General features: G+C 44.2%; 1 protein-coding gene across 5 annotated transcripts in view; it reads right to left on the reverse strand.

The window, feature by feature from the left end:
* The window catches only part of AGMO (alkylglycerol monooxygenase), a 672742-nt gene that overhangs the window by 271539 nt on the left and 387058 nt on the right, over nt 1-14145 (reverse strand). For all 5 annotated transcript variants that reach the window (XM_029589002.1, XM_029589005.1, XM_029589006.1 and 2 more), the window contains 2 exons: nt 8187-8269; nt 3489-3594 (listed from right to left, as the gene is read on the reverse strand). In XM_029589002.1, the coding sequence (XP_029444862.1) occupies nt 3489-3594; nt 8187-8269 (189 nt within the window). The remainder of the gene's footprint in view (nt 1-3488; nt 3595-8186; nt 8270-14145) is intronic.

A 14145-nucleotide genomic window follows, 5' to 3' on the forward strand; every position in this document is an offset into this window, starting at 1 on the left:
ATGGCAATATTGCCCGTTGTCAGGAAAGAAGCAATGGAATTGGCATCTTTTCTTTAAACGATGTCTTTCAAAATCTTGGGCTACAATTCATTGTTTTATTTTTTCTTCCTACTGGAAATAAAAAATGTATAACAGCATCCTGTTGTTGTTTTTTTTTAAGGAAATGATTTTAAGGAAAACTGCCTCAAAGAACTGTTTTTAAGAGAAGCATGCATCACCAACAAAGCAGAATTGCTTAAATATGCACCAAAATAATTGGTTCCTGCTTTATGCCTTGTTATGCACTTGTATGGTACTTCATAAACTTCTCCAAACTCCATCTCGCAAACCACAAGCCTCATACCTGCTAAACACTAAAACGTGAATTTTAAAAGCCCGACGTGCACATTAATTAAGGGATGTGCAATTATGTCAGGCTAGCGCAAACCGAGCAGATTTTAAAAGCTGCCGGTATACGCGCATACATACCACTGCGTGCACAAATAAAATGTTTCCGAAAAGGGACGTGAGTGTGAGTGTGAGTGTGGTCTGGGCAGGGTATGGCCGTTCTGGGAGTTTACATGAAATTTGCACGTAAAAACTTAAGGCCCGATTTTTAATGGCCCTTGCGCGAAAAAAACAGGGGTTACGCATGCGGCCGCGCACATAACCCGATACGCGCATAAGAGCTGGGCCTCGGCAGAGGGGCAGTCCGGGGGGCGGGGCTAGATGTGCCCGGTACAGCGGACAATTGCCGCTGTGCGGTGCACACAATTTGCTACTGCACCTTTGGAGGAGCAAAAGGTAATTAAAAAAAATATAGGAGTACCTAGGGTAGGGATAGGGGGCAGGTAGGATAGGGGAAGAGGAAGGGAGGTTAGGGTAGGGGGTAGGGAAGTTCCCTCCCAGACTGCTCCTTAACTGGAATGGACTGGGAGGGAAATTTGGAAGCTGGACAATGCGTCGCCGTGCAATTTTTGTGTATGTCTGCCCCCCTTGTGCTCACCACCCGCAATTTTATAACATGCATGCACCGGCGTGTGCATATTATAAAACCGCGCGTCCTTTTTAAAAATCTACCCCTTACTGCGCTGGCACGCACCAGGGTCCTCTGCCACGTAACTTTATTTCTGCTATGGATGACATGTGAGTTGTAAAACAAAAAATTCTAGCCAGATCAGTGGGGTTTTAAAGATCAAGGCTAACAGGGGAGAAGAAAGGCTATTAAACTGGGGGGAGGGGGGGTGTTTAGAAGTCCTGTTCCTTACCTGGGAAACTGGGAATGAACTGAGAAAACTGGCAATGGCAATGGCATGTGTGCCTTTTAAATTTCCCCCACTTTCACAGCAAAAATGGCATTTGCAAGGACAGACACGCGTCCACTTAAAATTGAGCACATGTTCACACGGTCAGGCCATTTTGTAACGTGCGCACATATACGCATGGATGTCATAATATAGCTGCGGCCCTGGGCACGACCCGATGAACGTGTGCATATGTGCACCCATGCGCTGCTTTGAAAGTTACCATCTAAGGCCTGGATTCACCATTCTATCACAGAATGGCGAATCCAGCAAAAACGGGGAGTGGGCCTGCGAAAGCCAGCAGCCTTTGCATCACCGCGGTGTTTTTGCTGCCAGCTTTCACACCCAATAGCGCCACCGTGAAAGGTGGTGCTATTGGGCGCGCTACTGGCCACGATAACGTTACTAACCTTATCGCCGCCAGCGAAAACACCGCCGAGTCCTCCTCCTCGCTGCTGCGACTCCTCCCCCTCGCCGCCCCGACTCCGCCCCCAGCATGCTATCGCACGCGAAAAGGCCCTTTTCGTGTGCGATAGAGGCTTATCGCACGCGATAAGCCTTTGAAAATGACCTTCTAAGGGTGTAATTTTCAAAAGAATTTTCATGCATAAAACTGGGTTTTATACATGTCAATGCACTTTACCCGGGGAAATGGCTTTTGAAAATTCCTATAATAGAATGTTACATTTACACATGTATCTCCTTTGAAAATTACCTCTTAAGGTAAATCCTATGGACAATTGAATGACATATTTTGTAGTGGTTTTCAAAAGCCCACTTACACAGGTAAAGTGCATTTACATGTGCAAAAGCTATTTTTAAGCCTGTAAATGCTTTTGAAAAGCAAGCCCTAAGAGATGTGATGGAGGTTGGAGTGGTTTATGAAGTGCCATGTGGATCTGGGATGGAACAATACTAGGGAAAGCTAAGTGCAGATTTAAGGTAAGAGTAAGGTGAACATAAACATGTCACGCTGCCGGTGGGGGCGGAAGGGGGAAGAATGAAAATCAATCAGTGCTAGGCAAACGGTGTATAACATCCCTGAGCAAACACTGCTCTGATGAGATGAACCTTGATTTCTGGGTGATCATAAGTAAAATGATCAACGAAGAAGTCAAACCCATGGAGAAATATTTCTCTTTAGAGAATAGGAAAACTTACTGGAAGGCAGATATGCTTACTGTAAGGTTTTGAGATTAAAAGCAAGGTTTTATAGTCACTGGTTTGGTAGAAAACATTCCAATTATGTCACTTCTCAAACCAGTCAAATTAATGAACTTTGCAAACACTACGTTTTCTCAATGCATGGAATGACTGTGAATTCTGAAATCCCCTTCTGTATTTAAATACATCAAAATATAGATTTTTCCTCTAATAAGCAGTTGTGAAACACATTCAACCAATTGTAATAACAAATAAAACCACCAAAGAAAAAGAGACCACATTACTGGAACTCTAGCAGAATTACACTGGTTACCCATCCAGCAAAGAATGCAGTACAAAACACTATGCACCATACACAAATTAATACATAATGAAAAAGCAGAATGGCTGAACACAGCACCAAGTGTACATGTCCCACATAGAAACCTGAGATCAGCTAACAAAGCATTCCTAACTGACCCTTCTATCAGAACAGCAAGACTAACCCAAGTGAGAGAACGGGCACTATCATTAGCAGGACCTATAATATGGAACACCATGCCACTTGAGATCAGATTACAAAGAGACATCAAATCTTTTAAAAAAAAAGTTTAAAAACCTGGCTTTTTAAACAAGCCTATCACAAAGAGAATGGGGAAAAGAAAGTAGAAGGGGACAGGCAGTAGAACCTCTGCACACAGCACCTAAGTTGTGCGCATTTTATTATTTTACCTTACTGCTAACATAAAATATACAACTTATAAAATTATACTTGTAAATAAAATGATACCTGTATAAAAGGACAAGATTTACCTCATTCACCAAATAGTATTAATCATAAAACTATGTAACCAAATCTTAATGGCACCTGTCTAGAATGTATGTTCCTATACATTTATCATCATTATTTTATGTGCCTTCCTGTACACCATTGTGATGGTATTTAACTTAACGACGGTATAGAAAAGATTTAAAATAAATACAATAGATAAAGCAATATATAATTACCTATAAAAAAAAAAAATAATACATGAATAAATAATGAATACATATATTTCTTACCTCATAAACCAATACCAAGGATATGATATCTGTTGTTAGGAAACCATATTTGTGTAAAACCAGAAAGGTACAACAACGTACTGTTTCCAGGATAGCTGCATTGGGCCTATGGAAAGAGTAGATCATGAAAATATGAGGAACGTTGTATTCAAACTTATATTCTGTATGCTACCTGCTTCTTTTCTACTTTTTTGTAGCTTGCACAGTACAGAGCTGTGGACAGACTTATCAAGGTTTTATTTTCCCATTCTGCACTTCTTAATTCATATAAAAATCTCTGATGGGGAAGAAGAAAGCAAGAACCTTGCACTTGGCAGCTATATCATTCAAAATCAATCTCTTTAGAGAAAACTGAAAAAATTATGAAACAATTTACTACAGGAAAGGGAAAAGAATCAAATCCCAAAGACTTTTCATGCTAACCAATGCTTTCTCAACTTAAGAGCCTTATTTTAAGACACTCATATATTATGTACCTCATCCGTTTTAATGACATTACTTTCAGGGTTATGCCATTCTAAATATAAAAACTTACTAAACCTCAATTAAATGTGAACCCCCAGTCTGAAAAGCATGGTTTTCTGATATCAGCTTAGCTACAAATAAAAAAGTAACCATATTGCCACCAAGTGAGATAATGGGGTTTTAATCACCCTCAGAAGCAATTAAATTAGTGTATCATTTGATATTCCAGTAAAAAAATAACCAGTGCCATCTTAAGTCTTAAAAGTTTCCCCATTCACACAGTTTGAAATGGCAATTCAGATTTATAGTCTTATTCCTTGAATTTTGAATTTTAAGGCAACATTAGGAAAAGCAGCCCTATCTGTGAAACTTAGTCCCAATTAAGATATGTCAGTGACTAAGTCAATGATGCTTTTGCTTTCTGGTTAACACAGTGTTTCAATTTGCCTTTTTAAAAATTTTATATTTAGCCCACACCTTTTCTTTAGTAGCTCAAGACAAGTTACGTTCAGGTAGAGCAGGATTTTTCCCTGTCCTTGGAGGGTTTACAATCTAATTTTGTACCTGAAGCAATGAAGGATTTAGAGGTTCATATTCAAATGGATTCAGCCGAATAACTGAGACGTTATCCACTAAATGAAGATTTTGGAACTTATCCACCTAAATTCTAGCTGGATAGAATTTAGTCGGATAAACTAGGGGCATAATAGGGAGGAGATGAGTTAACCAGCTAAGTTCACCAGCTAACTCTGATATTCAGAGTTAGCCAGATAAAATAGCTGGCTAAGGGTGTCATTTGCAAAAGTGATTGAACACAAAAAGGGACTTTTCGCGTGCGATCACTAAATGGGGGCGGAGTAGGTCCTGGAAGAGGAGGAGTCGGGGCGGCTCCGGGGCTGACACTGTGGACGCATCGCTGGTGGTGAAAGGAAAGGACCCTTATCGCCGCCAGTTTCGCGCCTGCCAGATATCCGCAGCCAGCGCCATCCGCAGCCAGATATCCGGCAGCCAGCGCACCGCAGTGGTGCGATGGCTGCCGGCTTTCGTAGGCCCGCCCCCCTCTTCGTCCCCCTGCCCCCCGTTACCGCAAGATACTCTAAGGCAGTGTTTCTCAACCCTGTCCTGGGGACCCCCCCAGCCAGTCGGGTTTTCAGGATATCCACAATGAATATGCATGAGAGAAAATTTGCATGTTATGAGCAGGTCAGGAGGCGGATATCTGGCAGGACGTACGCGATACTCTTCACCCTGGAATCTGGTGCTCCCCCGGGAGGGGCCCATAGGAGTCCAACCGCTGGGACTTAGGTGACTTCACCCTTGGAAGCCGAAGCCCCCCCCGGGAGAAGCCCGTAGGGGCCCGGCCACTGGGACTTAGGCGGGTAGTGGATCAGGACAGGTAAAGCGAGTACTGGAACCGGACTGGAACTGAAGCAAGACAAATACTGGAACCGGACTGGAGCTGAAGCAAGACAGGTACTGGGACCGGACTGGAGCTGAAGCAAGACAGGTACTGGAACCAGGCAGGGACTGTAGCAAGACTCGGAAGCTGTAGCAGGAACCATGGTGGAGACCGGAGCCCCCCCGGGAGGGCCCCGCAGGGGCCCGACCACAGTAGCAGGAAGGCAGGAACTGTAGCAGGCAGGCAGGCACTGTAGAACACCTCGGGGCCTGGAGCAACTAGGGACAGCGGTGGAACCCGGTTGCAAGGCCCCGAGCAGGGGCAGACGCCGGGGTTAAATCCCCCACGGCGTCTGACGTCATCGAAAAGGGCAGAGCGTCGCGTGGCGGGAGGCGGGCTATTTCAGCCCCCTTCCTGCGCGCACCACCAACATCTGCGCCGCCGAGACCGAGGAAGTGAAGGTAAGGCCCCGGTCGCAACCGGGACTGTAAGAGTCTGTGTACTAGTTCGCTTTTTCACTGGAACCCTCTGCATTGTGCAAAAACCTTGTGGCTCCATACAGGTGTTACCAGTCCCAAAGTTGCTCCATCTTGTAGCAGGTGCACCATCGGGTTCCGAAGTAATCCCACTTTCTGCAGTGTGTTTCTCGCCTCATCAACAGATTTCACTTTGTAAGTCTCCCCGTCAATAGTAAACAAGATGCTGAAGGAGAATAGCCACTTATATTTCACGTCACATCGCAAGGTATCTGTAGTCTCTTTCATTTCTCTGTGCTTAGCAAACCTCACAGCTGATAAATCTGCAAAGAACTAAATTTTGTGGTACTCCCACTGAAAGGCTCCACCGGCTCTCACTGTCACCAAAACATTTTCTTTTAACTGATAATCTCTAACACACACAATATCTCTTGGGAGATTCTCGCGTTTCAGTCCCCTCAAACAAAGCACTCGTTCAATTTGAAACACAGGCTCCTCCACCTCCGAATCCTCTGCTCCAACCATCAAGACCTTACATATTTGCCTCACCACCTCAGCATAGTCCACATACACCTACATTTCAGGGACTTCTCTGATGCGCAAATTATTCTTGCACGCTCAGTCCTCCAAGTCTGCAATCTTAGTGCATAATTTCTCCTTCCCTTCCCTCAACTCCACAGCCTCATGCTGCAAGTTTTCAATTTAGGCAGCCTGGATCTCCTGTTGCTGTTCAACGTCATCCATCTAGTAGAAACCAATTTCATTCAATTCCCTTCACAGATTATTTATCACCTCCAGCATTTTGTTTTTAGTGTTACCAATGTACCGATTAAGGTCCCTGAACCATGCTTTCATCTCCCACTCCAATTGCTCTCCCTCAGCGCTGCCTGCATGGTCATGCTCAACCTCCTCCTCCGATCTATTTGGAGTTAGCTGGATAAATTATTAGGATAACACTAGACAGCCTATCAGCATATATTGATGGCTGGGGGATGAACTGCTAAGAAAAAAAAAAGATTGCAGGCCTATTGGACAAAACACAGATACCCCTCCTTCCCCACCCCAGCACAGCGCTTCCAGTACAGCTGGCTAGCAACATCAGAAGTGCTGGACACACATCACAATAGACCGCTACTGCAATCCAGGCTGAGGATTCTGCTAAAATGAGGGTATAGGGAAGGTGGGAGGGTAAGGATTAGGATTGGGGTTGTGGTTGGGGAGAAGAGCACGGCCCAGGAGATTTAAATATTAAAAAAACTGAATCAGACCAGGAAGCGAGGGGTGGGGCTAAGCCTGGCACTGGTCCCAATCTGTACATTTTTAAAAAAATAGAGAAAAGAGGTTTAAGGGGAGAAATTGCAGGCTCGGTCCAGCAGAGCTGAGCCTCTGGAGCTAGGGTAGGAGGGAGAAGAGGAGGTGCGTTTGGACCAGTAGGCCTGTGATCTTTTTTTCTTTCCTAGCAGTTTGCCACTTAATTGGCAGATAACTTTATAATTAACTGGTAGTATTCCAAAGAATATTCGGTTATATTTAAAGTTATCCAGTTACGTTAGCCGGATAACTTGTCTGCTCGCCGGCTTACTGATTACCCTCATGATTTTTTATTTGCTTTCTAAAATTACCTGGTTTTGGTGAAAACACATATTAATGGTAATGTACCTCAGATACTGCTGACATAGTCTTTTAGGAGAGATCAATTTTCCCTGCCACAAAATGTCCAAATAGACCTTCATGTTCTTACTAGCAATACTGGGTCAGCTCCCTGTTGTGATATTTTATTAAAGAATTATACTGAACTGCCTCAGTATAACCCTTTGATAAATTACAAATGACTTGTGCCTGCACCTCCTGGTGCTCCTTGGCACATTTCTGTTTATGTTGGCAGTAAAATTAAAGCGTTAGCACAAGTGGGGATAGTAAATGGCTGCCTATGGTTATGACTAACCCCATAATGGGCTGCAGGGAGAAAGTGTTGCATCACTGCAAACCTTTCCTAAATCTGGCCCATGAGTATTCTTCTATCTGTTTACACTAATTTCATACATAAAAGTGAAAGCAAATTGTAGAAAATAACAGATGCTTACATTCAGAAATACTACTATTCTTTGTTACAACCTTTGAGATACAATGAAAGGAAGAAACATCATTAATAATCATATAAATGAATAAAAAGAGATTCAAATTTGTAAATTATGGTTTTTCATTTGAAGTAACTGATCTTTTCATATCAGTTTTGCTTCCACAGGGACCATAGCTCTGAGAATTAAAAGAAGGTACAAACTAATAGATCTAAATTGATAGCAGTTATCAGTAGGACAAGAGGAGATCTTAAAACAAAAAAAGTGTTTCGTGTCTTGCCTTTCTTCCACAAGGAATCCGATGGAGGTCAAAGTCAGGATAATATAGAAAATCCTCAAGAGGAGAGCAATCTGTGATAATGCCTGTTGAACAAACAGATTATGCCATTAAGGAAAATTGGCTTCTAGGCTTTTACAGGAGCTTGATATTTCACTAAAACCCACACTGGATATTCTGAGGCCAATATTCAGTAAGTGAGTGGACAAGTTATCCAGCTAACATTAGCTGGATAACTTGTCCTAGATATTCAATGGAATAAACCTCTCACTGAATATACTCACCTAAAGCTATCCAGCTATTTAATATAACCAGTTAGGTTTTAATGTTATTTGATCCTGTGTGGCTGGATAACTAGCCACATAAATAGATACAATTCTAAGATGTTCGGTTAAGAGGCACTGTTAAAAATAAAAGTGCAGTTTGGGCCCCCCTCCCCCACCCTCAATACTTCACAAATGGCCCTGCAGGGCTGAGCCCCCTCCACTTAGGGTTGCCAACTGGCTCCAGATTTTCAGTGCAGGTTGATCCAGTCCTTTTACTCCCCTGCATGCAGGTACTTATACTCTTGCTTTTCTTAGGGAATACAAAAGGAAAATCAGAATAAATCCCAGCAGGCAATGGGATAAACCAGGACTGGATCAACCTGTTCTGAAAATCTGGAGCCAGTTGGCAACCCTACCTCCAAACCCCCCCCCCCAATCCCTCTGAAACTGATAAAAAAAATATTTTTAGGTCCTAGATTAGCTGCCCCCCCCCCCCCCCACACACACACACACACCTTCTCCCTGGTTCCATAGTAAGTGTCCCAAACTTCCCCTTCCATCTTTTCTGAATGGCTAAGCTTAACAACCAGGAGAGCTGCCAGAATTGCACTCAAAAATGCAATCCCAGCAGAGGGGCTTTCATATATCTAAAGGTACCGGGAAGATCCCATTCCTAGCCTGTCCACACAACTCTCTCTCTCCCCTTCCCTTACGCTGCTGCTGCTCCCACTGATCTTCCAGACTGACTCCCCCAGGAGTGCAGCTTTGTGAAGAGACGTGTTATTTTCCCTATGGTCCCCTCTGTGATGGCTTCACAGATCACCAGGGATCCACCGGCCACAAATTGAGAACCACTGTGTTAACATAACCCAGTTTACACCCAACTAACAGCTTTCTGTTAATACACTTTATTTTTGGATGGGTTAACATGGTTTTTTCCCTTTCTACCTTCTGAAACATTAACATGGTTGTGTTAAAGAGACTGCTGCTGTGGTACTACTGCTGCGTTGGGCAGTTCAATTATTTCCAATGCTAAATGGTCCAACCCTCCCCCTTGAAAAGAATAGCCTCTAGGCCCAACCCCTTTTCCCCAGAAGTTAAAAAGGGCATCCAAGCCTGAAGCTTCACAACAATCCACACTTTAGTCATACCTCAAGATCCCTTAGAAATCTTCATAGGTAGGAAGGAGCTAGTTTCTCTCCCACTGGTAACAGCGTCTAATCCAACAGTGCCATTGTCACTCAGACCGGTATATATCATAGCATATGCAGGTCATAATATTAGCACTCACTTTGAATTTGGTGATCTTGCCAGCAGAAGGAACACTGGCTCCCTCCTTCTAGTGAAGACCTTTAAGGGACTTGAGGCAGAGAGGGTGAGTGAGGACTGAGAAGGGAGTTCACACCTAGATGACCTTCACTGAATTTGGGGGTGGGATTAAAAGCCCAACTGTATATTTGGGGGATAGCAGGCTAAGACCTGGGGCTAGCCACATTTTTCCAAATGTGAGAATATTAACAATAGCTCTGGAAGGATTTTGTCACATCAGGAGGCTCACACTTAACATATTTTAGCTAACAATTTTGAAAAGTAAATCCAGCGCCAATATCTAAAGAGGTAATTTGCATAATTTCCTGCATTTAAAAAAAATGTTAAGATGCATTGGCAGAACCATCTGGAACTCTGACGGTAATGTGCACACACACATGCAAATTAATCATGTTACAGACCTTAGTACCTGGGCATCAGCTAATGCCTGCATTAACTTGCATTAACAGTAAAATCAGTTAATGCCATTAGTACATAGGCAAATATGAACATGCTGAATATTTAGGTAAGTAAAAAAGGGCAAGTGCTTTTTTATCATAGTTTGCTTATTTGTAGTATTTATTAGGCATCCAACCCAAGGCCTTACAAGGAATAAAATAATAAGAAACAAGTGAATAATACTAGGATAGGGGGATACTCCATGAAGCTGGCAACTGGTGAATTTAAAACATATCATAGGAAGCATCTTTCACTCAGCGTACAATAAATTTGATGCCAGAGGATGTAGGCAAGGCAACCAACATAGGCCTGGATTTATCAAAATGTGATAAGTATCGCATGTGATAGCAAAAGTGGTGTGTTTTATGCTAATATACAGTTTATTGCAAATATTACCTAGGCAAAGAGCTAAGTTAGCGCAAATTGTGATAACATTTTCAGACTTTGTGATAAGTGCCATACCTGTTGTATTTCCTGCATACAACCACTGGGGGACCATTGTTAATGGTCCCAGGGAGCAAGCGAGAGAGAGTGAGAGCGAGAGCAAGAGAGAACCTAGCCACAATGCCCTTTCCCTAGATAAGTATTTGTATCCCTATGGGAGGCCCACCTAGTAACTCGAGGTGAGGTATAGGTATTAGTGTAGGGGGTGAGAGGCCACTTTGACATTCAAAGTGAGACGTACGAACAGAACAGTAGAGATGTGAATCGTGTGATCGATCGTCTTAACGATCGATTTTGGCTGGGGGGGGGAGGGAATCTGATCGTCGCGGTTTTGTTTTTTTTTAAATCGTTTAAATCGTAAATCGGGGGAGGGCGGGAAAACCGGCACATTAAAACAACCCTAAAACCCACCCCGACCCTTTAAAATAAATCCCCCACCCTCCCGAACCCCCCCAAAATGTTCCTGTCCCCCGACGTCACGAGCGCAGGAGATCGCTCCCGGACCCCCGCTGGACCCCCAGGGACTTTTGGCCAGCTTGGGGGGGCCTCCTGACTCCCACAAGACTTGCCAAAAGTCCAGCGGGGGTCCGGAAGCGACCTCCTGCACTCGTGCCGTATTGCAAAATGGCGCCGGCCGTATGGCCGTATTGCAAGTCTTGTGGGGATCAGGAGGCCCCCCCAAGCTGGCCAAAAGTCCCTGGGGGTCCAGCAGGGGTCCGGGAGCGATCTCCTGCACTCGTGATGTCGGGGGACAGGAACCAAAATGGCGCCGGCGCCATTTCTATTAATGCAGCCGTGGCCCGAGAGTGGAAGATCACACCGGGACCCCCCCACTGGACCCCAGGTAATTTAAAACATTTTGGGGGGGTTCGGGACGTGGGGGATTTATTTTAAAGGGTCGGGGTGGGTTTTAGGGTTGTTTTAGTGTGCCGTTTTCCTGCCCTCCCCTTTCCCCTCCCCCTCCCCCGATTTACGATTTTTGACGATAAATTGGGAGAATTCCTATTGTATCGCGCCTTCGTAAAGATGGCCGCCACCATATTTAAAGATGGCCGCCGCTGTATTTAAAGATGGCCACCGCCATTGTAAAGATGGCCCCTGCCATCTTTAAAGATGGTGCCGGCCATCCAGTGCTCCTACCATGTGACAGGAGCCGGCCAATGGCACGGATACCCTGTCATATGGTAAGGGCAAAGGGCCATCAGTGCCATCTTTATGAGTGGCAGCCGACGGCCTGAGAACAGGAGATCGCTCCCGGGACCACCACTAGACCACCAGGTATGTTTTGGGGGGCTCGGGAGGGTGGGGGAAGCTAAGGGGTCATTTTTAAAGGGTCGGGTGGGTTTTCTTTTTATGGGGCCATCGGCGCCATTTTTGAGTGGCAGCCAAAATAGCGTCAATGGCCCGAGAGTGGGAGATTGGTCCCCGCGCCCCCACTGGACCACCAGGTAATCGTAAAATGTTTTGGGGGGTTCAGGAGGGTGGGGGAAGATAAGGGGTTAATTTTAAAGGGTCGGGCCTCACTACAAAAAAAATAACGATGTGAATCGGAACCAATTCCGATTCACATCACCCACGATCAGATTTTTTCCCCCCTCTAGCCGAACCCGATCGTTAAGACGATCGGGCACACGATTCACATCTCTATTTGTCATAGCTCCTTTTAAATTGGCCCACTGTTGTTTGGAATAGAACAGGTAAATAGGAAACAGTTATTTACCCTTTCAAACCATATTAAGAACATGCCATGAAACTAACAGGCAGCAGATTTAAAACAAATCAGAGAAAGTATTTTTTTTCACTCAACACACAATCACTCAACACACAATCCTCTTGACACAGATCCTTTATTGCTTACTATGTAAATATTCACTGTAAATGCATTTTACTATGCAAATATTCCTGTCCCTTTTCTCTTTTCTCCTCCTATCCCAGTTGGTAATTTCCTTGTTCATTGTAACTATTATTTTCTGCACCAGTTCAATTACCCTAGTTCTATGTTTATTACACGACTTGTTAAATGTAAACCGACTTGATGCAACCTTTGGTCGTGAAAGCCGGTATAGAAATTAATAAATAAAATAAATAAAATAAAATTTGTTGCTGGAGGATATGGTCAACGTATCTAGCTTATCTGGTTTAAAAGTAGTTTGGCTAATTTCCTGGAGGAAAAAGCCATAAACAATTATTAGCCTGGTAGACTTGGGAAAGCTAGCGCTTAATCCTGGGAGTGAGTAACAAAGAATGTATGTACTTTATGGGATCTGTTAGGATCTTGTGATATGAATTGTCCACTCTCAGAGATAGGATGCTGAGTTTGATGGACATCTGGTCTGATGTAGCTGCATATCTTATATCTGAATGTTATGTACATTTCCTGTGGTATTTTTTTAAAGTGAAATTGTGCTCCTATTTTCCCTTTCAAAACTAGTCTAAAATGTCAATGGAAACAATCTTTACCAAAAAAAAAGACCCTAAGGTGTATATATAATAAATTGTGATAGTTTGTGAAACATCCCATTTTTGTGGTATGTACCAAGAAAAAAATATGCAGAACTATCAATTAAAAATATAAAGAAATGCTCCTGTGGCATTCTTTTTGCTAATGTAGCCATGTAATTTAGATATTCAGAAAGATAGCTGTGTTAGTCTGGTGTAGCAAAGCGATGAGCTCACCAGGCATCTCTCCAGCAGCGAAGGGGTGAGTGCTGCCAGTTGCAGGTGGCTCCCGCAACTGATAAACGTAACAGAAACCTGGAAGTAGGACGAACAGCCAGAAGCTGGAATATCAAGACCAGGACTGGAACAACAGGAACTCAGAACATCAAGAATAAGGAACTTCAGGAACATGAAACATCAGGAACACAGAACGTCAGGAACACGGAACGTCAGGAACACGGAACATCAGGAACACCAGAGAGACAACAAAAGAGCTCCAATGAAGAACAAGACCAGGAACATTCACAAGAGACCAGGAACATCTAACATGAAGACCATCAAAACAGGCAAAGACCAAGGAGAGCCTTGCATGGTGAAGGAAGCACAGACGACCATGAGGATCCATGTGAAGGCACCGAGGAAGTGGAAGAGAGCCCTTTTATAGGGCTGGACATGGCAAGGAGCGATGACATCATCCGTAGGGGCCATGGGGATTTTCCTGCCGCTGGCTGTTTAAATATGGTATAGAGGTGAGTACGCATGCCTAGAGGAGCCGGGTGGTGAAGAAGGAAGTCGGCATTGGCGGCATCCCTGCTGTGAAGATGTGGAAGCAACAGCGACGGCACTCCTGCCATGAGGAGGCAGCATTGGCGGCGTTTCTGTTGCATAGCTGGAGGCCACGGTGGTGGCACTCCCATCGCGAGATGAGTAGAGATGGCTGCAGCTTCCCAGCCACAGAAGGAAAGCAGAAGTGGCATCCAGGCTGCACGGGAGCAACTGACAGCAGCGTCGGAACATCCGGGCCACACGGGAGCGGCCGATAGCAG

The sequence above is a fragment of the Rhinatrema bivittatum genome, chromosome 2 (assembly GCF_901001135.1).
Source record: "Rhinatrema bivittatum chromosome 2, aRhiBiv1.1, whole genome shotgun sequence".
Classification (NCBI taxonomy): domain Eukaryota; kingdom Metazoa; phylum Chordata; class Amphibia; order Gymnophiona; family Rhinatrematidae; genus Rhinatrema; species Rhinatrema bivittatum.